At 37.1% G+C, this 27,343-nt stretch overlaps 1 protein-coding gene across 1 annotated transcript in view; it reads left to right on the top strand.

The window, feature by feature from the left end:
- Tp53bp2 (tumor protein p53 binding protein 2) overlaps positions 1-25,733 on the top strand; it is a 63,228-nt gene extending 37,495 nt beyond the window's left edge. Inside the window, exons 5-18 of the mRNA XM_005326514.5 lie at positions 3,299-3,400; positions 5,211-5,385; positions 6,021-6,202; positions 6,553-6,717; positions 7,101-7,329; positions 8,584-8,691; positions 9,134-9,282; positions 10,002-10,464; positions 11,864-12,642; positions 14,894-15,031; positions 15,705-15,838; positions 18,728-18,894; positions 22,338-22,537; positions 24,940-25,733. Of these exons, the coding sequence (XP_005326571.1) occupies positions 3,299-3,400; positions 5,211-5,385; positions 6,021-6,202; positions 6,553-6,717; positions 7,101-7,329; positions 8,584-8,691; positions 9,134-9,282; positions 10,002-10,464; positions 11,864-12,642; positions 14,894-15,031; positions 15,705-15,838; positions 18,728-18,894; positions 22,338-22,537; positions 24,940-24,981 (3,033 nt within the window). The 3' untranslated portion in view covers positions 24,982-25,733. The remainder of the gene's footprint in view (positions 1-3,298; positions 3,401-5,210; positions 5,386-6,020; positions 6,203-6,552; positions 6,718-7,100; positions 7,330-8,583; positions 8,692-9,133; positions 9,283-10,001; positions 10,465-11,863; positions 12,643-14,893; positions 15,032-15,704; positions 15,839-18,727; positions 18,895-22,337; positions 22,538-24,939) is intronic.
- The last annotated feature ends 1,610 nt before the right edge of the window (positions 25,734-27,343 follow it).

Here is a 27,343-nt window from a genome sequence, read left to right as displayed (position 1 = left end):
CACCATTGTTTGGTGCATACAAATTGATAATTGTTATGTCTTAATGGTGGATGGTTCCTTTTAACAGTATATAGTGTCCTTCTTTATCCCTTTTGATTAACTTAGGTTTGAAGTTGATTTTATATGGCCACTCCTGCTTGCTTCCGAGGGCCATGTGAGTGGTATGATTTTTCCCAACCTTTCACCTTCAGCCTGTGTATGTCTTTTCCTATCATGAGTCTCCTGAAGGCAGCATATTGATTTGTTTTTTTTTTTAATCCAGGTTACTAGCCTGTGTCTCTTGATTGGTGAATTTAAGCCATTAACATTTAAGGTTACAATTGAAATATGGTTTGTACTTCCAGTCATGTTTATTTATTTATTTATTTATTTATTTTAGTTTGGCTAGTTTTTCCTCTTTTGTTATTTTTCTCCCCCTTTACTGGGATACCTCCCACTGTTAGTTTTGAGCACTGTTTTTCAGTTCCTCTTCTTGTAGTATTTTGCTCAATATGCTTTGCAGTGCTGGTTTTCTGGCTGCGAATTCTTTTAGCTTTTGTTTATTGTGAAAGATTTTAATTTCATTGTCAAATCTGAAGCTTAATTTTGCTGGATACAGTGTTCTTTGTTGGAATCCATTATTTTTCAGCGTTTGAAATACGTTGTTCCAAGATCTTCTTGCTTTCAAAGTCTGTGATGAAAAATCAGTTGTTAACCTAATTGGTTTACCCCTGAATGTAATCTGCCTCCTTTCTCTCGTAGCTTTTAATATTCTCTCTTTGTTCTGTTTGTTAGCTATCTTCATAATTATATGTCTTGGAGTTGGTCTATTACGGTTTTGGATGTTTGGGGTCCTGTAGGTTTCCAGGATTTGGCAATCCATTCCATCTTTCTTCTCTGGGAAGTTTTCTAGGATTATTTCATTTAATAAGTTGTCCATTCAGAGGTTTGAACCTCTGTGCCTTCTTCTATCCCAATGACTCTCAAATTTGTTTTTTTGACGAGATCCCATATCTCTTGGATAGATTGCTCGTGAGATTTAAGCATCTTTTCTGTGTTGACTATATTCTTTTCAAGTTGATAAACTTTGTCTTCATTATCTGATGTTCTGACTTCTACTTGATCTAGTCTATTTGTAATATTCTCATTAGAGTTTTTAATCTGGTTTATGGTTTCTTGCATTTCTAGGATTACTGTTTGGTTTTTTTAAAAAATCTCTATCTCCTGGTAAAGCTCATTCTTTGCAGTTTGAATTTGTTTGTTTAGTTCATTTTCAAAATATATTTTCTATGCTTGGACTTGCTGTCTCATGTCTTCTCTAATATTCTGTTCCACCTGAGTTAGGTATGCCTTGATTTCTTTCCCTGTCCATGTTTCTGATGCTTCTAGGTCCTCCTGTAGATTTAAGTTGTCCTGCATTGTTTGTAGTCCTTTTTTCCCTTGTTTTTTCATGTTGTTCACGTTACTTTCCAGCTCTGTTTGACTACTTTGTAACTGCTTTCTCCTATACATTTGTTTTGGCTTTATATATCTCTGTTGTCTCTCCTTTGAGGTGGGAGATTATGTCTAGAAATGTTGGGCTTTATTGTACCTTAAAGCTGATTCATTCAATTCATAAAAGGCTTCCAGGTTCTGTATGCATATAGTGATTTGTTGTTTGTTCTTAGGACTATATGTTTAGGTTAGGTGCTATGATGGTACGAGGGTTAGTATGTCTTGGCTACTTTAGAAGATTGCTCTACTGAAGGTGGATACTAACAGGCGATTGGATCAGGGTGTTGGTAGTAGCTAGGTATTTAGGAGCCCTATAGATAGCCTCGAGACATTCACCTATTTGCATTTAGACAATTACATGTAATGGAAGACCTAATGCTTGGGATGAAATTTGGGGGGTAGGGAAATGAAGGTGCTCTTAAAAAGAAAGGAGGAGAGAGAGATAGATGGATTAGAGGAGAATGAAAAGAACAATAAAACTTGAAACGGGAAAGAAAGAGAGAAGGAAAAGGGGAGAAAGGAACAGAGAGATAAGAAGAAAAAAAATATTGAAGTCTTAGAGATCCATTTTCTTCTCTTCCAGTAGGCGGAGCTGTGCCCTCTGAGTGGAGCTTTTGCTCTCTACCTGCCCATAGTAATCCCTGTAAGGCATCACCTGGGAGTCTTTCAGACTTGTCAGTCCAGAGCCGTTTCACTTCTCTGGCCCTTACCCCCCTTCCTCCTGTCAGCCAGCTAGCCAGGTCCTGTTCACCAGAAGTGGTTCCCCAGAGATCTAGTTACACTTGCAGCCCTACCGCGTGTCCCATTTAAGCCCCAGTGCTGTGGTAAACTGGCGGCTAAGACCTTGCGAGTCACCGCTGGTGATATGGGGGGTTGGGGGTCGGGGATCCCCTCTGCTTCCCTACAGACACGACCCCTGAGAGGTCCATGAAGTTTCCTGGCTGCTTGTATCTGGATGGGGAGGGAGTCACACACCTGCTAAAGTGGATTCTGCTGGGAAGGAATTCCGTCGGCCAAACTCCGAATACGTCACCTCTCTGCTATGGCGGGCCCCAGGCTCCTTTCTGGAGTGTCCGAAGGGAGGGGTGGGACTGGGCTGTCCCCGGTTGGCTTCAGTTCCCAGCTCGATAATTCATGAAGGCTTGGCTAAAGACTTCTTCCTGCCAAGCTGCATCTCGGAGGCTAGCGGGACCCAGTCACGTTTGCTGCTGGCGGACGGGCGGCGCGCGGACTGTGGCTGGCGGATCTGAACCTCTGCGTCTCCTGGCAGGGATTCGCTCATCTGGGGCAATCTGTCGCTTCAAAAAATCCTAGTAGCTCCCGGCCGGTCTCTCTTCAGTGGAATTTTGCTAGGAGATTCTCCGTTGGTAGAATCTAAGCGTTTTCTATGTGTCTTTATGACCCCATCACTGGGGGGGTATTGAAAACGCTGCCTCTCTGCCCGCCGCCATGTTGGATCTCCTGCTAATATATTTTTTAAGTGATGTTCTGATGATTGTATTCTAGGTTTGCTGACATTGTCCCTGTACTGTGTTTAAAATGAGCAAACATTACAATCCTAATATAAATTAACTATAGAACAAGTAATTCTAAATTTTCCATTTATTTTCCTAACTTAAAAGATTGTTGGTATGTATATTAGTATGCCTTACATTTTAAGTCATTGTGGTGAATATGAATGTAAAAATTAATGGTCTGTTTAACATTATGAAAAAAATGGCTAACTGATTTTGTCATGATTGGTTCAGATGAAGCTTATAAATAGATGTTTGGGGAGGACTCTTTGTGAACATCTAATAGTAATTTGGATTATATGTATTTGTAGGTTCATAGTCCTAGAATGGACCTGACTCTTGCTGAACTTCAAGAAATGGCATCTCGACAGCAGCAACAGATTGAGGCTCAGCAACAAATGCTGGCTACGAAGGTAATGTAGTATTTTCAAAGATCTAATAGGTTACCATTGTTAATGTGTATGAAAAGCTGCTTGTGGTCTATTAAATCCAAAGTGTTTCATTTTGCAGAAGTCTTTGTGTCATCCCTGTTATTAAAGATCTTCCTAATCCCTAATTTTGATCAAAGTTAACCATCTTGTGTGGGTTTCAGTAACATAGGAAAGTCATAAAGAGCTTTTCACCTTGCCACTAGGATCTAACCTGGCCGGTAGCAGGAGTAAGTTTTACAGATGCTGACACTGTCCCCTTATGCTGCTTGGCACCAATAAGAGACTGCTTCCTTAATTTGGGGACATTACCCACAAACTAATCTTAGTCCTGTACTTGAATGAGGAAAATTATTTTAAGAAGTTTCTTCATTACCATCAAAACCATTTTCACTGCTGCTTCTCCTGCACAGGCTTCTAGTCTAAACCAGATACCATCAAACCCTTCTCGTTAAAGAGCTATACAGTTAAGCCAGGTGCGGTAGTACATGCCTGTAATCCCAGTGGCTGGGGAGGCTGAGGCAGGAGGATCACAAGTACAAAGCCAGCCTCAGCAAAAGCAAGGTGCTAAGCAACTCAGTGAGACCCTGTCTCTAATGAAAATACAAAATAAGGCTGGGGACATGGCTCAGAGTTCGAGTGCCCTGGAGTTCAATCCCTGATACCCAAAAAGAAAAAAAAAAGAGCTACATAAATATCTTAGGCTTTGTAAGCTATGGCTGCCTCTGTACTAGTTACTCAACTTTGCTATTCAAGCAACCACAAATGGGTGTGGCTGTGTGCCAGTAAAATTTCACTTACAAAAATAGCAAGCTGAATTTGGCCATCAGGCTGTAGTTTGCAAACCCCTGGTCTACACACTCAGTATACTTAGCCAGCCAGTCTTTCAGTGACTGAAGTTGATAGTTGGTAGTTTGACATGAAAGGTTACCTAGTAGGCTTTGAAGTAATAAGGATTTTTTTTCTCCCCGAAGTGAGGGATTTGAATGCAGCGCCTTGCACATGCTAGGCAAGCTCTCTACCACTGTGCTATATCCCCAGCCCTGGTCAGGAATTTTTTCTTTGCTTTTGCAGTGCTAGGGATTGAATCAAGGGGTGCTCTACCACTGATATACATCTATGCCCTTTTTGTTTTTTCTTCAGAACAAGGTCTTGCAAGTTGCCCAAACTAGCCTTGTAATTTTTCTTCTTTAGCTTCCTAAAGTGCTGGCATTACAGGCATGTACTGTTGTGCCCAGCTAGCCAGGGATTCTTCAAGGCAGTTGTCAAAAGATGTACACTTTCTATTTAATTTAATCCTCAGTACAGTAACTAGTTACTATCTATCATATCTATTATATACAGAAAGAAACAGATTTGTTTTCTTCGTGAAGCTATATAATTTGCCCAGGTAATATGGCTAAGCTTGGGTTTGAATCTAAACTCAAATCCACATCCTGTGCATTTAACTGCTTTCTTTTAGTGCCTTCCCATTCAGCATGAGTTTCTTCTTAAAGTTGTAACAAAACTTTATGAAAACTAGTTCAAAGATTACTGCTTGTTTGCTATATTAGAGCCACTTGGTTAAAAAATGTTGTTTTTAGAGATTTTGAGGTGGGTTCAAGAGTGTCTGTGTTGAACAAACCTCCAGGGTGATTTTGATGGCAGCATATAGTTTACATAGTAAGGGTAGAACAGTCTTACAGGTACACCTTAATCTCAGCATCCAAGGATTGTGGTTAGATGATTTTGAAGTTAGTGGCATACCTGTTTAAAATGATATGCCTGATTGTTGTTTTTTTTCAATCATCTTTAGGAACAGCGCTTGAAGTTTTTAAAACAACAAGATCAGCGTCAACAGCAACAAGCTGCGGAGCAAGAGAAACTAAAGAGGCTAAAAGAAATAGCTGAGAATCAGGAAGCCAAGCTAAAAAAAGTGAGAGCACTTAAAGGCCATGTGGAACAGAAGAGGCTAAGCAATGGGAAACTTGGTGAGTTGTTTACAGTAGGGTTGCTTTAATACCAAAGGCTACATGTTAAGCTGTTTCAGCATAAGAAATCAGTTTGGTGTAAAAAGTTTACTTACATTTGTAGTAAATAAATCTTTGTAGATAACCTTAAAAAGAAATTTTTTTTTAAAAGCATAATTCACTTCAGTTTTGATATTGCAAGCTCCTCTCAATTGAATCCAGCACTGGATGTTATCAATAAAGTTTTTAAATTACCTCTGGAAAATATAGTAATTTTTTTCTTTATTTCTTGACTAAGAATTTGATGAAGAAAAAAATAATTTGTTGAAGGTCAGGAATTTTGTTTATATATTAGCTCTATCTATTACTATACCATTTTAATTAAAATGTTTGTGGTCCAGGAGCTTCATCTACTATTACGAAGTTGAGAATAAAAGTCCTGAAGTCTGCAAATTCTACAAATGTCTGCACTGAGATAGAAGCATAGACCTTTTAGAGTTGTCTGTGTTGATTTCGGTGGCTTTCGAAAAGAAATAGGTTGACTTTACGGCATTTTGAAAGATTACTTACTGTTAGAAAATTTATTATAAAGACTGATTGCCTGGGAAGTTGTCCATTCTTTTTCTTTTCAACTCTGATTATTGTTCTCTTCCTAGTGGAGGAAATTGAACAGATGAACAGTCTGTTCCAGCAAAAACAGAGGGAACTCGTTCTAGCAGTGTCAAAAGTAGAGGAACTTACAAGGCAGCTAGAGATGCTCAAGAGTGGCAGGATTGACGGCCACCATGACAACCAGTCAGCTGTGGCTGAGCTGGATCGCCTCTACAAGGAACTGCAGGTACACCATAGCTGCTTACTAAATGCAGTATGAGCTCCTTTCAAGAAACAGAGTTGTCTATAGAAGTGGCAGGAAGTGTTAGATTTTAGCTGCTTTCCTTAAGTCAGGGGAGGAGGGGGACCTAAACCCCAAAGAATCCAGAATAAACTTTATGGTACCTCAGACAGGAAACTTGAGGCATAACCACAGCCAGTGGTCTAGCACAGATGTCACTTAATTTTAAACCAGGAGATGAAGTGGAGGACCTTACATTTTTAGAAATTATATAATAGTTAACCATGTGATTACCTGTTGGAGAAATTTTCTTCTATTCATTGTCTGTCTGTATTTTTCCTCTGTGTTTTATTCAGTTAAGGAACAAATTGAATCAAGAGCAGAATGCCAAGCTGCAACAACAGAGGGAGTGTTTGAATAAGCGCAACTCAGAAGTGGCAGTCATGGATAAGCGTGTTAATGAGCTGAGGGACCGGCTGTGGAAGAAGAAGGCAGCACTGCAGCAGAAAGAAAATCTACCAGTGAGTGGCTGTTGGGACGTGGGCTGGGGGAGGAGGAGAAAGATGACGAGGCAAGAGAGGTCAGTCTTTCATAAGCAACTTCTTCGGAATCATTCCACAGTGTGTCCTCAGAAAAGAGATGGTATTCTTGGACTCCTAAAAGATAATCTGTTGCTTTTTTACTTTTTAACATTTTTACCTGTGTATCTTGCTTTTCCCGCTAATACTTCTAATAAAATGTGGTGAGAGTTCATTGTGGAGTATTTTTGTTTATGACATTCTTGTAGACTCTATGGCCAAATTCCGAGAGTGCTCGTTTAGAAAAACTCGGAAAATTCCACAGCTTTTTCTGAGTTTGATCCATGTGATACTAATACTGAAACGCCTGTGCTTTTTTCCTTAAGGTTTCATCTGACGGAAATCTTCCTCAGCAAGCAGTGTCAGCCCCGAGTCGAGTGGCTGCAGTAGGTCCATACATCCAGTCCTCTACCATGCCACGGATGCCCTCAAGGCCTGAACTGCTTGTGAAGCCAGCCCTTCCTGATGGTTCCTTGGCCATGCAGGCTTCAGAGGGGCCAATGAAGATACAGACGCTGCCCAATATGAGATCTGGGACCTTGTCACAAACTAAAGGTAAAAGTGGATGATTTCAAGTTCTTACACAACTTAGCTCTTCCCCATCACCACTCTTGTTTTTCCAAAGTTTTAAAAAAAGAGTTGTCTATATCCTTGTTCGTGTTTGAAAATCCCTTTGTATTCTTTTCTAGTACAGTACGTTTTTTTTTTTAAACCATAAACAATATAGTTCTATTCAGGAAATGAAATAAAATAACACCTAGAATTGTTTTGGGAAGTTCCTTCATGTTACTGAGGAAATTTTGATCAGATGTTAATAATTCAAGAACTTTTTTTTTTTTCAAGGCAAACTATCATATATAAAGATGCTATTGTCATCTTTATAGAATTTGAGATTTTGAATTCATGCTCTTGGTGAATGGTGTTAGATGTCCATATGTTCTTTTGCATGGGTATTTGCCTGCTGATAGTTTTTAGAAGGTAAACATGGTGGGAGTTCAAAAATAAAAATAACAAGGCTCCTTGCTTTAGTAATCTTTGCATTCTGTGTAGTTCTTATGACACATGGGAGGTACAAGCCAGAGTTTTATAATGAAAGGAAAAAATGAACAGAGTTGTTGGAAGTAGGATTAAAAACATCCTTCATCTTTATCATTCAGATATATGGAAGCAAAAAGCAATAACCAGTGTTGTCTTTTATTTTCCTCTAACCTTTGTTATATGCAAACAGTATCTATAATTATTGATTATTTTGCCGTAATTACTGCTATGAAGCAATAGTGCCAGGTACTCTGGATTTTATTGTAGGAAGAGTTATATTTGTTTTGTTTCTATAAGAAACAATAAAAGCCATGGCATTTGAAATTTAAATGCCAGTCAGTGTAGAGGAACTTGAATACACTGATTTGAGAAAAACTGGTTGAAGTCATTGGTTAAAAGTCCATATTTTTGCCTTTCTGTTGTGCACGAATCACTTAAGATACTGCCTATAAGGTGAATCTTGGATGCTTAAGTTGCTGGATTGGAAATTGGCTTCTCAGTGATGATGATGTTTTCTTACCTCATTAAAAAGTAATGAGTTCTTGCTGATTCAAGGTAGACTGTTTATTTGCTGTAACTAATTTTAAATTGCTTGAGTAAGGTGGGAAAAGCTCAAATTAGAAATATAAAGTCTAATGCAATACTATCTGAAGAAATTTACTGGAATGTTTTGAGTTTGGAATTTAAAGCTGTTTTTAGAGATTAAAACTCATAGCAGTAAAAGTGTTTTTAGAATTTGGAGTTATTTGTAGTTGCTTTTGTACATTCTAGGCTCTAAAATCCATTCAGCTGGCCCTGATTGGAGCCCTTCAAATGCAGATCTTTTCCTGAGCCAAGGCTCTTCTGTACCTCAAAGTGCTGGGAATGCCCTGGACCAAGGTAAACATGCTGGTTAAAAGTAAAACTAGCATTAATAATCTTCTTGTATTAATAATCTTTGCATTCTGTGTAGTCCTCAGATACCTGGGGAGGTGCATGCCAGAGTTTTGTAATGGAAGGAAAAAAATGAAAGAGTTTTAGAAAGTTTATTTCTGTTGCTCTTGAACATTATGTTTTGGTCATGTCAAAGGTACTGTGTTTTTTTCCAGATGGTTCATTTTCTAGCATTGTGAGAAGGGACACTTTTAACAGTAATTAGTTTATTTCCAGATACCATCATTTAACTGAGGAACCAAGACACTATCATTGTAGTGTTCAATTTATTCTTTATAGGAAAGCATTTAGTGGGTACAGAATTTCAGAGAAATCTAGGCAATAGATACTTATCAGCACATTTATTGCTAACAGTTTGAAGATCACCATGTATTTTTTCTGTCTTCAGCTGATGATGGGGAAGTTCCACTGAGGGAAAAAGAGAAGAAAGTGCGTCCTTTCTCAATGTTTGACACAGTGGACCAGTGTGCTGCCCCACCCCCCTTTGGCACACTGAGGAAAAACCAGAGCAGTGAAGATATCTTGCGGGATGCTCAGGTACTTAGGAATGTTCTGTTTTTTTAAAACTTAATGGTAATTCTATAACCTGTTTTTAAAGAAGGAGAAAGCAGAAGAAATAAAATGTATTAAAATAGAGCATGCTGTTTTTTAAATTCTATTGCTTGAATTATTTGTGATCTCCCTGTATATTGTAGGATGGCTGACATATACTTTTGGGTCATATTTTGTGTAATTCTCTATAAAATCATAATTGTGTTGAAGAACACCATTTTTTTTTTTTTTAATTCAAGTATCTTTCTTTGAAATTTGGAACTGAGGTTATATCAAGTGCTTTTATGGTGAATCTACTGCAACCCCCTAGGTCTTAACCTTGGATAAGCAGGTTATTGATGAATGCTGCAAGTTGGGTGCTGTTTAACCACAATAGCATAGATTGCATGCAGTTCTTATGAACAAGAATGACTAATTTTTTGGTTCAGCCTATGAATATGAAAGGTGGTAAGTAAGAGTTTTCAGGTGGGCACTTACAGTTGCCCAAATAAGAAGGAAGTCATGGAGAGTGGGACTGTATTTCTGAGGTCCCTTATTAAATATGATCAAATACAGATTTAAAACTTTTTAATGATTTTAAAATGTAGAGTTAATATTTTTACAGTGTATGTTTATATTTCTAAAATTAGATTATCTAGAATATCATATGTACTCAGCTATTACAATGTTTTAACTGGCTGTGTGTGTGTGTGTGCATATTACAGACTGCAAATAAAAATGTGGTGAAAGTACCACCTCCTGTTCCTACAAAACCAAAACAGATTAATTTGCCTTATTTTGGACAAACCAATCAATCACCTTCTGACATTAAGCCAGATGGAAATCCTCAGCAATTGCCAACAGCTGTTACATCCATGGGAAGTAAACCCAAACCAGCAGGGCAGCAGCCAAGGGTGCTGCTGTCTCCCAGCGTACCTTCAGTTGGCCAAGATCAAACCCTTTCTCCAGGATCTAAGCAAGAAAGTCCACCTGCTGCAGCCGTCCGGCCCTTCACTCCCCAGCCTTCCAAAGATACCCTTCTTCCAGCCTTCAGAAAACCTCAGACTGTGGCAGCCAGCTCTATATATTCCATGTATACACAGCATCAGGCTCCAGGAAAAAACTTCCAACAGGCTGTGCAGAGTGCACTGACCAAGACACATACCAGAGGCCCACACTTTGCAAGTGGTAAGGTTCTTGGTCTTATTTTCACTTGCATAGATGTTGTGCTTGTATCCTCCACCAGAGCTGCCAGTTGTCAGCATACAGTAAAATAACTGGTCTCTATTTTGACTGACTCTGGTGTTCTGAGTTGTAATTGTGTTTCCTACTGTTAATTGGGAGTTTTAACAGAGTGACTGCTATATGTCAGTTACTGCACTAGGCACTGAAGATGAGAGGGGCAGTCCTAGTTCTGAAGGAGCTCAGAGGAGAGTGGGAGACATATACACACAGGAGAGAGCATGCAGAAAGTTGTGTCTTCACTGTAGCTGTGGCTACATGCTTTTGGTGCATTGAAGATGACACAACTACCCTGTTTTTAAAATTTTTTATTTTTATTTATTTTTATTGTTTAGTTGTCAGCGGACCTTTATTTTATTTATATGTGGTGCTGAGAATTGAACCCAATGCCTCGCATATGTTAGGCAAGTGCCCTACCACTGTGCCACAACCCCAGCCCGTACACTGTGTTTTTAAAAAACACTACTGTATTTGAAGTTATTTTTATGAGGACACACCGCTAATGAAATATAAAAAGATAACAAGGACGGGAAGTGTAGCTCAATTGTAGAATCCTTGCCTAGCATATTCAAGACCCCCGTACCGAAAGGAAATAAACTAAATAAAAACAAAATAAGATGGTTTGTGTTAAACATACACAAGCTGGACATTTGTTTATTCTTTCTAAATCATTATTTATAGGACTAGAATAAAATTGACCATGTTTTAATTAATTGAAAATGGCTTTCTAGTCATGAAATAAGCATGTAATTGTGGCCTAAGATGTCCTAACAAAAATTAGCCAAAAATCTGTATATATGCTATGTCTTACTCTTATCATAAATCTTTGTTGATGACTGCTAATGTGATAATTTGGGAATTAACTAAATTTGATGGTATGTTAAAGGGGGAATATCTTTGGTAAACACAGTGGTTCTTAATAATTTTTTAAGCTAAGTATGATGTTTCACATTGGTTCATTTTTGAAAGATGGGGTATTATATGTTAAGAGTTAGTTTGGACACAGAGGATTACTGATTTTCATTGGTTCTAAGTTTTTTTCACATTTTAATATTTTAGGTTTGACTGCCAGTCAGTGATTTCTTATAATTGGCAATATTTTCTTTCTTACTGTTTTGTAAAATAATGGTCCATGTTATAGTTAATGGGGATTTTGATTCTATAATAGGTTTATTATGCAAAGATGAAACCCTTGCTTTGTCCTTTGTTCTTTAAATAAATTAGTTGTGCTTGAGAGAATATAATGTAACTGTGAAATTAAAAGAGGCCTAGTTGTTATTTGTTACTTGCCAGTTCTGTGTGATTAATAGTAACCAGGATTTTTATTTTTTCCCTTTTCCATTAGTATATGGCAAGCCTGTGATTGCCACTGCCCAAAATCCACAGCAGCATCCAGAGAACATTTATTCCAACAGCCAGGGCAAGCCTGGCAGTCCTGAACCTGAAACAGAACCTGTTTCTTCAGTTCAGGAGAACCATGAAAATGAAAGAATTCCTCGACCACTCAGCCCAACCAAATTATTGCCTTTCTTATCTAATCCTTACCGAAACCAGAGTGATGCTGACTTAGAAGCCCTACGAAAGAAACTGTCTAATGCACCCAGACCACTAAAGAAACGCAGCTCTATTACAGAGCCAGAGGGTCCTAATGGACCAAATATTCAGAAACTTTTGTATCAGAGGACCACAATAGCTGCAATGGAGACCATCTCTGTCCCATCATACCCATCTAAATCATCCACCTCAGTGACTGCCGGCTCAGAAAGCCCCACAGAGATTCCGAATCCATATTTACATGTGGAGCCAGAGAATGAGGTGGTCTCTTTGGTTCCTGAGGCATTATCCCCAGATGATGTGGGGAGTGCTAGTACAGAGAACAGTGACATGCCATCTCCTTCCCCTGCCCTTGATTATGCGCCTGAAGGAGTCACAGACAGCAGCCCAAATCTCCAGAATAATGCGGAGGAACCAAACCCAGAGGCTCCCCATCTGCTTGAAGTGTATCTGGAGGAGTACCCCCCATACCCACCTCCACCCTACCCATCTGGGGAGCCCGAAGGGCCTGGAGAAGACTCTGTGAGCATGCGCCCACCTGAGATCACTGGGCAGGTCTCTCTGCCTCCTGTGAGTAATGTGGTGTCTCATGACCATTTTGGGAGTCTTACCTTGTCACTCTCTTCTAGGTGGTTGTATTTTTCTTCAGTTTGCCTTTTAATTTTTTAATCCCTTAGTACAGAATGGATCTTATGAAAATGCAATATGTTAAGAATAAAGAACATTTTAATGTCTTAGAACATGTTTCTTTGTGAAGGAAACAGTTTTTTTGTTTGTTTGGGTTTTTTTTTTGTTTGTTTGTTTTTATCCCTACAGATACCACATCTGCTATTTCTCCTGTAGCTGATACCACATATTAGGGAAGTAACACTGGACTGGAAAGACCTAAATTTGAATTTGATCACTGGCTTAGCTCTGTGAGATCTGGCAGACAGTAAAACTTTCTCATTATAGTAAAAGATTGAAGGGTTGTATGAAGTGAGGAAACTGGGGAGGGGGTGGGTGGCCACCTCTTTAGCTTTTTTCTCTCTTTCAGTATAGTTTAAGAACCTGACAAACACCAGAATCCTTAGGTTCTTTTAAGTTATTCTAAAACTCTGTTTTGGCTTAGAAATGCCTTCCAAATATTAAGCTTTTGTTTGGAAGTTTTCTTGTCACTTTGAAGTAGGGGAGAGAGAATAACAGTTCCAGAAAAGTCTAAATAAAGTTTTCTTTTTCATAGTTTAATTGGAAGTCATTTTGTTTGCACAGAATAAATAGGATGCTGAGCCATAAATTTAAATGTGGTTAAAAGCAAAATAGCATTTAAAAATGATTTTTTGTAAGTGTTCTTTATGTTTGACCCCTTATTATTTCTTTTAGCTGTGATAGCATTCAAAGATAAGCTTTGTCAAAAGTTACTTTACAATAAATATTTGCTTAAACATGTAATGTAGTAACTTTTTTTATTACTATAGAGGTTAGGAGAAAAAAGTTATAAAAATTAAAAGTTAACACTTTTTAAACAACCCTATACCTTCAAACTTCTAAGGCTCAATTCTCATTTGAGCTTTAAATGTGAGAAAAGGAAGAGGAAATTTAAGCCAGATTTAAGCCCAACCAACCCATACTCCAGCTTTTTGTCATGTCTCTCCTTATTGTTGTTGTGTCAGTATAATTCACATTTTTGAGAAAGAGAAAGGAAACCAAAGTTTGTAAAAGTATCATACTTCTTTAGAAGATTGTTATTTTCTTCCTAGGAAAGGGACTTACCCTTTTCTTCTTGTTTTAAGTGAAGTAGATATTGCTATATTGTACATTCTTTAAAAGTAGCTAGCTACTTGCAATGTGCAACTTATGAAGGGTATTTACAAAGTCATATTGGTGACACTTATTTTAAAGAACAACATTTATCCATTACACTTTTGAGAGTTACAGCGTTTGCCTCCTATGTTTTTCAAAACTCAATGGTTTTTCACATCTGAGATAAAATGAAAGAGAAGTATGTATAGTATATTTATCACACTTGAGGAAACATTTCCATTTTGTTGGATGTGCTTAAGGAACCTATTTTACAGAATGTTAGGTTTTTGTCTTTAAAATGCCTTTAAAAAATATTCCTATTAAAATATTTTAAGACTTGTAGGATTCCTCCTTGGTATGTATAATAACTATTAATCTTTATTATTTAGCTTACTAATAGGCTTTTGCCTGAGGAGGCATTATGGTATGAAATGATCAAGAGGAAGGGTTTTGGGCTGGGGATATAGCTCAGTTGGTAGAGTGCTTGCCTTGAATACACAAGCTCCTAGGTTCAATCCCCAGCACCACACACACACACACACACACACACACACACAAAAGGGAAGGGTTGCAGCAAAACAACTTACTTGGATTTGAATTCGAGCTCTGCTGTTTGCTCGCTGTGTGCCTTAGTTTTCTTTTATATATGTATATGTTAGCAGATATATTTCTGAGCTGCATTGTTGCTAATTGAAGGGTGTGGGTCTTGATGTACTCTATTAAGAGACCAATCTTGGCTAGTTTTTAAACTTGAGGAAAGTCACCCTCTTCAGATTATGTGCTTAGCTTATGAGTTCATGTTATATTTACAGATGTGCTTCCATTAGGTTTTATAGAGTTAAGTTCCTCCCACTTTATTGCATAGGTGTTCACACTTTGTGAAAAATTATTTAGCTATATATATTGATTGGTGTACTTTCCTGAATAATAATGTTATACTTGAATAAAATGTGCTTATATATATATACATATAGAGCTGAGCTCATTCTACCCTTTTGGTGGTGTATCTTGCTTAATTTTCCATGCATTTCCTTTGCAGGGCAAAAGGACAAACTTACGTAAAACTGGCTCAGAGAGGATTGCTCATGGAATGAGGGTGAAATTCAACCCTCTTGCTTTACTCCTAGATTCATCTTTGGAGGGAGAGTTTGACCTTGTACAGAGAATTATTTATGAGGTATGGCTATAATTAGTAATTTCCTAAATGTGACTTGTTTTAAAGCTCAAAATAGAAAGCTACAATGGAGAAAATGTATTTTTAAATTTCCTTTTTGAGACTGGGGCTCTGGGGAAGAACTTTTGAGTATGCTCTAAAATAGCCTATTCTGTTTTAAAAGCATGACTAAAATTTTGATAATGCAGAAGTTCAATTTTCACTTGTTTTCTCTAGGGTACTTTTTCTTTCTTGGGGAGATCATTATTCTCCTTTAAAATTGCTTACGTATGGATTTGTACTGTGTGGTATTAAATTACCGATGTTCCTACTTTTCAGAAGCCTACTATTTAAAATATTTTTAGTTTACTTTTTTTTTCTTTCCATAGCAAATGTAGCTTCTACTTAGAAACTAATTTGTGGTGGGAAGTTGGGACTATAAATAAACAAAAATGACTGTAAGGATATAGTTTCTGGTACTACTTCAGTTTTTTAAAAAAACTTTATAGTGAGTGCTGTGCCTACTTTATGTGGCTATTCTTTTTTCTAATACAGATTTCTTGGCTCCTGTAGTAGGTTTTAAATAGGATTTAAAAAAATCCCATATAAGTCTATTTCTGTTCTCTTGACCCTGAGGAGCCAGTTAGTGTGACAAGACATATTGGAGTGATGCTTCCCCCTCTTGTTGACGTTACAGGTTGATGACCCTAGCCTGCCCAATGATGAAGGCATCACAGCTCTCCACAATGCTGTATGTGCAGGCCACACAGAAATCGTTAAGTTCCTGGTACAGTTTGGTGTAAATGTAAATGCTGCTGATAGTGATGGATGGTAAGATTTTTCCTTTAAACTCCAAACTACAGTTGGGGGTAAAAGCACTGTTTTAGTGCTGTTGGAAGGCAAAAATTACATTCCTCTGTATTGTATAGCTGATTGTCATTTGCTGGAGAAATGTGCTATTTTTGAGGAATAAGCATGTTCTTATTAACAGTCATCTCATTCCAATAACGGAAGCAGATGGGGTTTTAAGAAGTTTAATAAATAATCAAGATAAGAAATATCACAAAAGATTTTAAGAGGTTATATCATCCCATATTTACTGTAGCGTTTTAGTTTTAAAGACTTTTAATGTCAAAAACAAGTTATTATAAAAAAATTTATGGGGCTGGAGTAATTTATAGCTCAGTGGAAGAGTACTTGCCTAGCATGTATGAGGCACTGGGTTCGATTCTCAGCACCAAATATAAATAAATAAAATAAAAGTCCAACAACAACTAATATGTGTGTGTGTGTGTGTGTGTGTGTGTGTGTGTGTGTAATTTATACATGTGTGCTTATGGTATTAAGTATGCATGTATAAATTGCATGCAGAACATATATATAAATTTGAATTAGGTTCAGATCATTCCATTAAGAGATTTAAGTAACCATATGTTCATTTATTATGATTGTCTTCCTCTTGTTAGACATTTAGATTGTTTTAAAAATTTTTTTTGGTCATTAATGTTATAAATAATACTTGGAGAAGCATTTTGGTTGCATTTTAAAAGAATGATATATAAAAATTTGTGTCCACTGTGGAAAATATACAAAATAGAGAAATGAGAAGAGGAAAATAAGCTGTCTGCACCTCTGCAGTCTGCAAATAAACACCATTAATATTTCAATATATTTCCTTTAAGCTTCTTTTGTTGTTGGTGTTGGTGCTGGAGATTGAACCTGCAGCCTCATGCATCTTAAGCATACATTCTATCTACCTTGCCCAGCCCTCAAACTATTTTTTATATACTTTTTAAAAAATGTAGTTAAGACCAGCCAGGCGTGGTGGTGCACACCTGTAATCACTGCAGCTTGGGAGGCTGAGGCAGGAAGATCGAAAGTTCAAGGCCAGCTTCAGGCCAGCTTCAGCAATTTAGTGAGACTCTAAGCAATTTAGCAAGACCCTATCTCTAAATAAAATATAGAAAGGGCTGGGGATGTGGCTTAGTGGTTAAGTGCCCTTGGGTTCAATCCCCAGTACAAAAAAAGAAAGAAGTTGTTAAAATCATAACATGTATTTTTTATACATAATATTTTTGCCTAATGTTTTGGTTTAGTATTATAGCTTAAGCAAAACAAATTTTTTACCATGTTATAATATCCCTTGTTTCCCAAATTTAGGGAGTTTAGATTACATATAATTTTTCATTATTAAAAAACCATGCAAGTGAAAAGTCTTAGTAACATTCACCAAATTGTTAATAGTATTCTGGAATGGGGGACAGAAAATATATATATTTTTTCTTTTTGAAAATGATATATCCTGGGCTGAGGCTGTAGCTCAGTGGCAGAGTGCTTGCCTGACACATGTGAAACACTGGGTTTGATCCTCAGAATCACATAAGAATAAATAAATAAAGTAAAGATATTGTATCCATCTATAACTAAAAATATTAAAAGAGGTGGGGGGTATCCCAGTAAAATAAAACAGAGGGGAGAGGTAAGGGTAAAGAAATTAAACCTTATGTACTTCAGAACCCAGTTAACATTCTCAGACCCAATTTCTGAGTTTGGTCAGTGGTACCAGCTCTTAAACCTTTAGTGCTAACTCAAGATAATTTATCATATTTTATAAAACATTTTGAGATGCTGGAAAAAAATTCTCTTGAATGGTATTGATAAGTTCTTATTAACCACTTAGAATAGATTAAAATGTTTTATGGTCATTTTTCTAGTCTGAATTGAATTGACAAGTATTTTCAATTAAAATTTACTTGAGTTTTAAAAAATACTATAAAGGTAGCTTATATACAACTTGGTTCCTTCAAAATTGGCACATGTTTTACATGAAGGCCTATAATTTAAGGATTGGTAGGTCTTTTACTTTGACAGAAATAACCAGAGTTGGGGATCCAAACATGGAAGGAAATGATTTTATCTTGTTCTTGTTAGATTACTGTATGGAATGTTTTCTTGATTTTGTTCACTCTTTGCTTGGCTCCTAGCTTAGCTGTGGTTCATAAGTCTGGTGTTTTCCTTTGCGGGTAGAATTCTTTGATGAGTTGAGTCATCTGTGTTGTACTGGCTTTTAAAAACTCGACCATTGAGCCACATCCCTAGGCCTATTTTGTATTTTATTTAGAGACAGGGTCTCACTGAGTTTCTTAATGCCTCAGTTGTTGCTGAGGCTGGCTTATGAACTCATGATCCTCCTGCCTCAAGTTCCTGAGCTGAAGGGATTATAGGCATGTGCCACTATGCCCAGCTAAAAATCTTATTTATTTAAATATTTTTTTTTAAATGGTGCTGGGGATTGAACCCAGGACCTTGTGTATGCTAGGCAAGCACTCTACCAACTGAGCTATATCTGGAGACCTTAACACTGTTTCAGTTTTTCAGAAGAAAGGGTTTGGGAGATGAGAAACTCAAGAAATTTTCTTACAGGTGTCTTATCAGAGCAGGTGTCTTTCAAATTAGAAACATGTTTTTAGGCTGGGCGTGGTGGTGCATCCCTATAATCACAGCGGCTTGGGAGGCCGAGACAGGAGAATTGCGAGTTCAAAGCCAGCCTCAGCAACTGCAAGGCACTAAGCAACTCAGTGAGACCCTGAATCTAAATAAAATACAACATAGGACTAGGGATGTGGTTCAGTGGTTGAGTACCCCTGAGTTTAATCCCCAATACCAAAAAAAGAAAAAGAAGAAAACACATTTTTAGCCCTTGCTGTGTCTTATTCACAGGACTCCATTGCATTGTGCTGCCTCATGTAACAATGTCCAGGTGTGTAAGTTTTTGGTGGAGTCAGGAGCAGCTGTGTTCGCCATGACCTACAGTGACATGCAGACTGCCGCAGATAAGTGTGAGGAGATGGAGGAGGGCTACACACAGTGCTCTCAGTTTCTTTATGGTATGTAGCCAGTGAAATCAATGTGTTGATTACTGCATTTACTTACTTGTCTATCTCTGGGGTTTAATTCAATAAGTATTTTTAGTTTAAGAAAGTCTCTTGTGTTTTACATTGTCTTGGGTGCTGAAAATAGAACAGACTGGGTCACAAATAATATAGCTTCTGTGTGTATTCCTGGAAACAACTATTGTCAGGGAAATCTTCAGCAACCGAAGACAGTGATGCAGCTTCTGATCTAGTGGTATTAAAGGGCTTTTGACCATCAAAAGACCCCCATTAAGGCTTTAACATTTACCAAGTGCTAGCATGTCTTTGCAAATAAGTGAACAGAACCTCATTCTTCCAAGATGATCATAAGAAAAACAGCATTGACAAAAGATTCCAAATGACCCATGTTTTCCTGCAAATCAAACTTGTCATTAAATAAAATAAAGGCAACACATATTTTGGGGCTTTGTTTTGTTTTCTTGATTTTGAGTTTGAGTCTAATTGCTAACATCAGATCTGCACCTAGAGAAAAATGGACTTGAAGTTTTAGATGCATGCCATTTTTACTTACAAGGAAAATTTTTTACTTTACAAGGCTTCGTAGTTGAGGTTAATTTTTCTCTTTATGACTTAAGAGGAGGTGGAAGGGAGGGAAAACAGAAAAATAAAGAGTCTCAGGACTCCATACTATGCAGACACTCAGAAGCAGCATTACCTGTTGACTGATAGACCCATGAGTTTAAAGACATGTCTTTCATCTCTGCTTGATGACTTTCTCTTGGTGTTTTTGTCTATTTTCAGGCTTTCCATGAGAAGGAAGAGGGGTCAGTGAGAACCCTAGACCTTAATTGTTAGTTGTTTTCTCTGTCTCCTCTCCCCATTTCCTCTCTCCCTTTTCTGTACTGGAGATCCAACCCAGGGCCTCATTCATTTTTGCAAGTGCTATATCAGTGAGCCACATCCCCAGCCCCTAAACTGTTAGGGTGTTTTTGGGGGTGTGTGTAAATAGTAATGGGGATTGAACTCAAGGGTGCTATACCACTGAGCTACATCCACAGCCCTTTATAGTTTTCATTTTGAGATAAGCATCTCCCTAAATTACTGAGGCTGGCCTCAAACTTGTGATCCTACTACCTCAGCCTCCCAAGCTACTGAGATTATAGGAGTGCATTTTTGCACCTGCCTTAATTTTTATTATTGATACTCAGATTACTTTTTGTTTATGTTTTGAACTCTGAGCCATAGGATATTTTGATTTATTGACATTATTTTAAAATTCTTATAGTATCTTAACATGTATTTTGCTGTATTAATTTTATTGGCCATCAGGACTATATATGCTTTTTACAAACAATAGGGACATTTGGTCAGGGATTTTAAAAAACTTATTAAATATATCATGGATACCATGAGTGTTTAGGTCACTAATGGGTTGAACATAGTGGATAACTGTGTTCCTGACCTAGGAAAACAGAACATGAACACTTTCTGACATCATCTGGACTGCCTTGATGTGGCTCCCCGCACACCTGTGGTAAACACTCTGGAAGTTCAGCATTCCTTGTTTTTAAAAATAGTTATATATTTTTGTGTGTGAAACCTATTAGGTATTGCTTTTAGTTTTGCCTATTCTTTTTTAAAAATTTAAAGTAAATTGTGTTGGTGATTCTGTAGGCTTCTTTTTTCTTTAAACATTTTATGTTTTTGAGATTCACTTGTATATTATGTTTATTTTCATTGTGTCATACTATTCTTTTTTATGACTAAATCTCAGCTTAACTTTCCATTTTACTTTTGAAGGACATGTGGGCTCCTTCCTTCATTTAAAAAAAAATGTATTTTTAAATTTGTTTATTTGTTTTGGTGCTCGGGATTGAACCCAGGGCCTTGTGCATGCTAAGCACAGCCCCTGTCACTGAAGTATACCCTCAGCTCCTTCCTTCCTATTTTCCATATTTGTTTTCTGGTTTATATCTACAAATGGAACTAGCAGGTTAGAGTAGCACACATCTAGTAGAGGGTTCCTTTTGCCCCACATCTTATGACCCTTGGTGGATTTGGAATGGGATTTCATAGTGGCTTTAGTTTGCATTTCCAAAATTATCAACGATGTTGAGCTTGTTTTGAGGCCCCTCAAAAATTTTGTAAAAGGCTTAATTTGTAACTCTTAATCTCATAATAGCAAAGTAACGAGAAATTTTTTTCCATGAATGATTTCTTAGAAACTGGGACTTAGGCTGTTATTATGAGCATATTAAAATATCTGGAATTTCTCTCTTACCTCTTTGTCATCCCTGTCCCAAACAGTTTACACACCTGACCAACTTTAAAACTTCTTGAGGTTATAACTACATCAAGTTTTATTGTTCTGTTGTACTTTATATGTCTTATTTAAATAAGCAAAAGTTGGAAATTTACCTGTTCCTTTATATTGGCAAAGCCTTCTATGGAAAGGAACAGTTTAATTTCTTGATTCATTTCTTCCCAGAAGAGAGATACTGTATTCTACGTCACATTAATTAATAAGAAATATTAAGTTTGTAATTAGTAGTGCAGTGCTCACAATCTATTCAAAAGCAAGCATATATTTTCCTGACTGTAAAAATAATAATTAAATTAAAAAATAATAATTAACTGAATTGCTAAGAACCTTCTTTTTCAGTTTTCTTTCTTCTTTTTCTATTACCTACCGTTTGATAGTAATTATTTATTAGTGTTGCCCTTTAGGGATAGGAATATATAGGATAAATGGAGAAAGACAAAATTTAATTTGCAAATTGATTTTGAACTGGTGAAAAGTGGGGTGTTGAGGATTTTTCCCTCCCCAGTTTATGGAATTTCAACATCTTTCAGAATTCTGATTTTTGTTATTTTGGAGTTGACTGTAGACTTTTATGTCACGTCTAAAGTGCCACATTTCTGCTTTCTAATGTATTTAATAATGTATTTTCTTTTCCCATTTGGGAATTGATAAAGACCACCTTAATAAGCATTTCTGATCTTTTTCTCTGTTTGCTCTGTGTTTTAGGTAATGAAGAATGAAGTGATGTATTCATAGTTCCTTGGTCCTTACACTTAGAAATAGGTCAAAAGTTGACAAGCATATCATTTACTTTTTTAATAGCCTGGGCTCAAGCAATTCTTTTTTTAGTTCCTGGGCTGGCAAAAGTTTTTATTTTCTGAGTAAGACCAGTTTTGAGAGATACTTATAAGGTGCTAGGTTTTAAAGCTATTTTAGATATGAAAACTGATTATTTTTTTATCTTTTATATATACCACTGGTCCATTCTTTGCCCTGACCTTGCAGAATTATTTATTAACTATTTAATGTAGTAGTTCTAACACTCCATCCTGTGCCTATTTCTTGCCATTTTGTTTCATTATAGAGAAAAGTTCTTCAGAATGGTATACTCTGAGTGATATGTTCTTGCTGTGTCTTTCTGTCACAATCATAGGGGTTCAGGAGAAAATGGGCATAATGAATAAAGGAGTCATTTATGCACTTTGGGATTATGAGCCTCAGAATGATGATGAACTGCCCATGAAAGAAGGAGACTGCATGACCATCATCCGCAGGGAGGACGAAGATGAAATTGAATGGTGGTGGGCACGCCTTAATGATAAGGAGGGATACGTTCCACGCAACTTGCTAGGAGTAAGTTATTCCAGTACTTCATGATGTTTTTATGTGTGTCATAGAGGGACTTTGTAAAACCTGTTGTGGATACAGTGTGCCGTACTGCCCTTTGTTAATTACACGTGGAATTTTATATTTCGGATAGTCTTATATTTTGACTTATAGCCACAGTTTTGATGATTTATTTATGCTCAGGAGCATATTTATAATTTTGCCAGAGAAAACAAGAATGATATACTTCAAAACTTTGCATTGATCTCTCATAGATTTAGGTATAGACTCACATGGTTATATTTGCACAGGGTAAATGTGGGGTGTATGAAAGAAAAATGAGAAGGATAATTGAGAGATTGAATAAAGTTTAAAGGTAAAAATGCTTGAAAAATCTGCTTTTGATGAGAAAGTAGCAAAGACTTGAGGGAAGAAAGAGCGACTAGTGGTGAACAGCATATGGCATGTAAATCACCAGCCCTGGCTTCAACATCACTTCAGGTCTACCTGGAGCACTTATTATCTGGGTAACTGAGTGGTGGAAGGAAGGTCGGGATGCCGGAGAAGCTTACCTCCTAAGATTATTGTGAGGATCATGCAGGAGTCTAATATGGAGCAATGGGAGATACTGTTGTAGGCATTTTCATCAAGTGTCGGAGAAACATGGTCTCTACCTGCATTGAATCTCCTACTCTGGCATCCAGGCCATAAGCAGAATTCTGTCTCAAGTATTCTACAACTGGGATTTCTTTCGGTGAAGTTCCTTGAAATGACTCTATTGCTGGGACCTGGCTCTCTGGATTCTGACCACTATCCCTCTCATGACTGTTCCTTCTCAGTGTTGCCTGTTTAATGAGCAATATAAATGACTTGATAGACCTGGACTGCTGCCTTCCCAGGGCTGCATTTACTATGAAATAAAATTTTGGTGGTTTAGGTGGCATTTATTTTTGTGATTATAATATAGATTATAAAGAATAATGAAAATAAAAAAAATTAGACTGTGGAGCTCTGTTTAAAAAAAAAAAAAAAGCTTTCAAATTACCAAAGGAAAGTAAAAATAGAAAGCTGTTCTCTTTCATACACTCACATTTGCTTCTGTAAAGTCTTTAGCACCAGAGAAGTCAATCTCTTGCATATGGCTACTTTGCCTAATAAAACATCAACAGTGAATAAGCACAGTTTACATATTGTAGTTTCTTATCTGGGAAAAGTGCTGCTTAGAACTAAGTGCTTATTAAACTTCTGTTTTAATATTCTTTCTTTTCTTTAAATTGACAAATAATTATATATATTTAATAACACAGTCTTTAAAAATATGTATACATTGTGGAATGGTTAAATCAAAATAGCATGTATTTTTTTACTTACCTCATGTCATTAGCATTTTTGGTATGTGCAGTGAGAATAAACCTTTATTTCTTTAAAAGCAGTTTTATCAGAAAGATCCTGTGTGTTGGGGGAGAATTTGTTACCAAGTATGAAGCAGTTGTTCAAAGACACTTTAAGTTGAGCCTTCTATAGAGCTTCAGAAGGTTCTAAAATTAGCTGACCTGACTAAAGATTTTCATTTTAGTTCCAAATTTAGATACAAGTGTCCTCTGCACAATATTTTTAATGTATTTTAAAAAAGGAAAATATGTAAAAGTTGACTTTTTAAATCAGAGGCTCAGCCTGAGTCTAGAAAATTATGTTGATTGAATATCTTTTCCTAAAGAAGAATGATAATCCTTAAATAATAGTGACCCATCAGTTTTTCAGTTTGGGCTGGAAGTCTGAATCTCTTTAAGTAAACCTGTTTTTCTGTTGTTTCAGAGAGAAGGGTTTTTGTTTAGTTTGTTAGTTGAATCACTAGTTGAACTTGCTCTGGAATTCAAGACAGTACTTTGCAGCCTTTGCCTCTCAGCTTTTGTTTTGGAAAACACAAAAACCACACTCCACTTAGCCTTTCTTACATCTGTAGACTTTGTGGCATTTTGTTCTTGACAGTCTCAAGTTCCATCACACAATGTTATGTCCACTGTGAATCAAATTAAAAGAGATTTTAATCTCTCATCTTTCTTCCATAGTAATGAAAACTCTAAATGTTGGAGTATGTAGCATATTGCAAACTGTCATCAGCAGTTTGTCTTCCTGACTTCATTTACAGTTCAGTAAATTGCAGATTGAGTTAATGCCTAGAGCTGCTGAAGGTTTTTATTGCTTTGTGATATTGTCACAGTGGATGGACCCTTGTGACCTTTGATGTCTTTCATGGGGTGGCTGATGAGAACATTGCTAAATTGTGAACCTTGTGCACTTGGGTACCTCTGCTTAGTTTGATTTTTTTTCCTGTCATATTTCTGCCCCTCTTCCCAGTGTTTCATGAAGTTTCACTCTGCTCTTATACCTATGTACAGTATGTAAATATTTTTTAAACTTTCTTACAGCTGTACCCGAGAATTAAACCAAGACAAAGGAGCTTGGCCTGAAACTTAACAGAATTTTAGTTAATGAAGAATTAGTCTTAATTATCACCAAGAAGAAATAATACAGCTGTTTTTGGCAGAAATTTTGCAAGACTTATTTTAATGACAATGTAGCTTGAAAGCAATGAAGAATGTGCTCTGGAAGAAAATGAAGGATTGAAGAATTCACTGCTAGTGGGGGACACTCAGCATGAGGAAATGGAGCTTCTAAGTCAGCAGACCATACTGTGCTGGGCCCAGCTGTTCCACGGAACATTCAGGAAGACACAGTGACAGTCTCGTTTTCTGCAAGAAAGAGGACCATTCCTTGAGCTTTTGTGAAATCGGCTTCCTGTCCAGTTTAGTGGGCATTTTTGGCACTGTTCTGTACCAGTCCTCCTGCAAGAAGGACCAGTGCCATCACGGCACCATCCCCAGTCCTCTAGCACCAGCAGGCCTCAGACTCGTGTGGGGGCTTGAATGTGCTGTACACTTGTATATTGTCAGCAAAGAACTGCTGGTTGTTTGTCAGTGAGCAATAACTATTATATATGAGTTCTTCTAGCATCTTAAGAATTATACATGGATTTTAAATATTGAAACTAAACTACACTACCTAATCTAAATTAGATTTAGAATCTTGTTTTTAGGCTGAATATGAATCTATATTTATTGTCTTTTGTACCTTGGAGTTGGTATAGACTTACCCATAGTATTTGTCAAGATCATAGCTAACTTTAAAAACATTGTAATAAAATTAAACTTTTTGACTCTAAGCTGTTTTACTGGTTTTCATTTTAGATGTCCTAAACAGCTTCGTCTGAAGGTCACAAATTATTGCAATATCTCTTACTCAAGTGAAAAAAGTTCTGTAATAAGACTTATCAGACATGTGATTAATGTAAGAAGTATTTCTTTGCTTACAGAAAACTATTTTGTGTTTTGTGTTTGGATGGTCTTTGGTACAGAACTGAAATTTTTTAATGATCTTGATGATCATTGGGGATAAAAGCCTATGGGTACTTTTGACCTGGAGCCTCTGATATGCTGTGCCCTCATTTATTTCACTCTCTTTATAGAGTTATGTTTTAATACTATGTTACTAAATACATGAGTTGCTTGGAAATCATTTTACTTAGAGGAGATAAATATATAAATAAAATTTTGTGTGTGTGTGTGGTATGAGGATTAAACCTAGGGGTGCTCTACCACTTAGCTACATCCATGGCCATTTTTATTTTGAGACAGGGCCTCACCAAGTTGTTTAGGGCTTCACTAAGTTGCAAGACTGGCCGTGAACTTGTGAACTCCTGCCTCAGCCTCCCAAGTCTCTGGGATTACAAGCATATGTTATTATACTCAACTGGATCTATAATTAAAGAGAAGACACAAATGAAAAACCATGGTCATTTTTCTTAATACTTTTTTATGAATAGCTAACTTCTAACAAGGAATAGATGAAAGCCATACATACACATCCTTCAGAGAAATGAAGAAAAAAATAACAACATGAACTAAACTTCCAAAATATACATGGTAGGCAAAAATTCTAAAAATGCCTCCCCTCCCCCAGCATCACAATCCCCTGGTAATTCAACCCAATACCAGTGTAGGTACTGTTGTGAGGGACTTTTCAGATTTAAATAAGTTCATTAATCAGCTAACCTTAAAATAGGGTGATTAGCCAGGTAAATTATCCAATGGGCAGTGTAATCATATGAGCCATCAAAAGTAGGAGAGGAAGCCAGGAGTCCCAAGGGTCTCCCAAGAAGAGACCCTTCTCTTCAAAGGGATCATGAGTTAGGGAATGTGGAAGGTCAGTCCTTTAGCCACATGGAATTGGACTCTGCCAACTTGCATAGGCCTGCCAGGAAATGAATCCATCCCTCCGAAAGAAAGTGTTGATGGGACTGGGGTTGAACTTCTGATCTACAGAACTGTGCATTATTATGTATTTTTAAAACAATTTGTATTAAATGCTATTATAGCAATAGGAAATAAATTCAACATGCATTCTAGAACTGGGCTGCTGGACTTCTTAACTAATCCATTAAATGACCATGCCCAGGGCACTTGATCATCCTGTGCCTTATTTTCCTGATAGATATAATGGAGTTTAATGCCATTGCCTTTGATTGTCACTGACATGAGTCTGAGGAGGTCCCTTCGAGGAGGCAGTGGGACCTCGATTCAACCGAGACAGGTTCCTGACAGCTGCTGAAAAGAATTTCAGGATGTATCAAAAGCAAGGCACAAGCAAAAATTTATTAAAGGAGAGCAGAGGTATCACACTCTAAAAGCAGGGCACAGGTGCCTCATACCTCTTGAGACAAGTCACCTGCCCAGGGTTGAGCTCTTGACAATATATATGATGTTCCTGGGAAGA

The sequence above is a fragment of the Ictidomys tridecemlineatus genome, chromosome 10 (assembly GCF_052094955.1).
Source record: "Ictidomys tridecemlineatus isolate mIctTri1 chromosome 10, mIctTri1.hap1, whole genome shotgun sequence".
NCBI lineage: Eukaryota > Metazoa > Chordata > Mammalia > Rodentia > Sciuridae > Ictidomys > Ictidomys tridecemlineatus.
The sequence above is the reverse complement of the archived record's forward strand: the minus strand, read 5'-3'. Positions and strand labels throughout refer to the sequence as shown.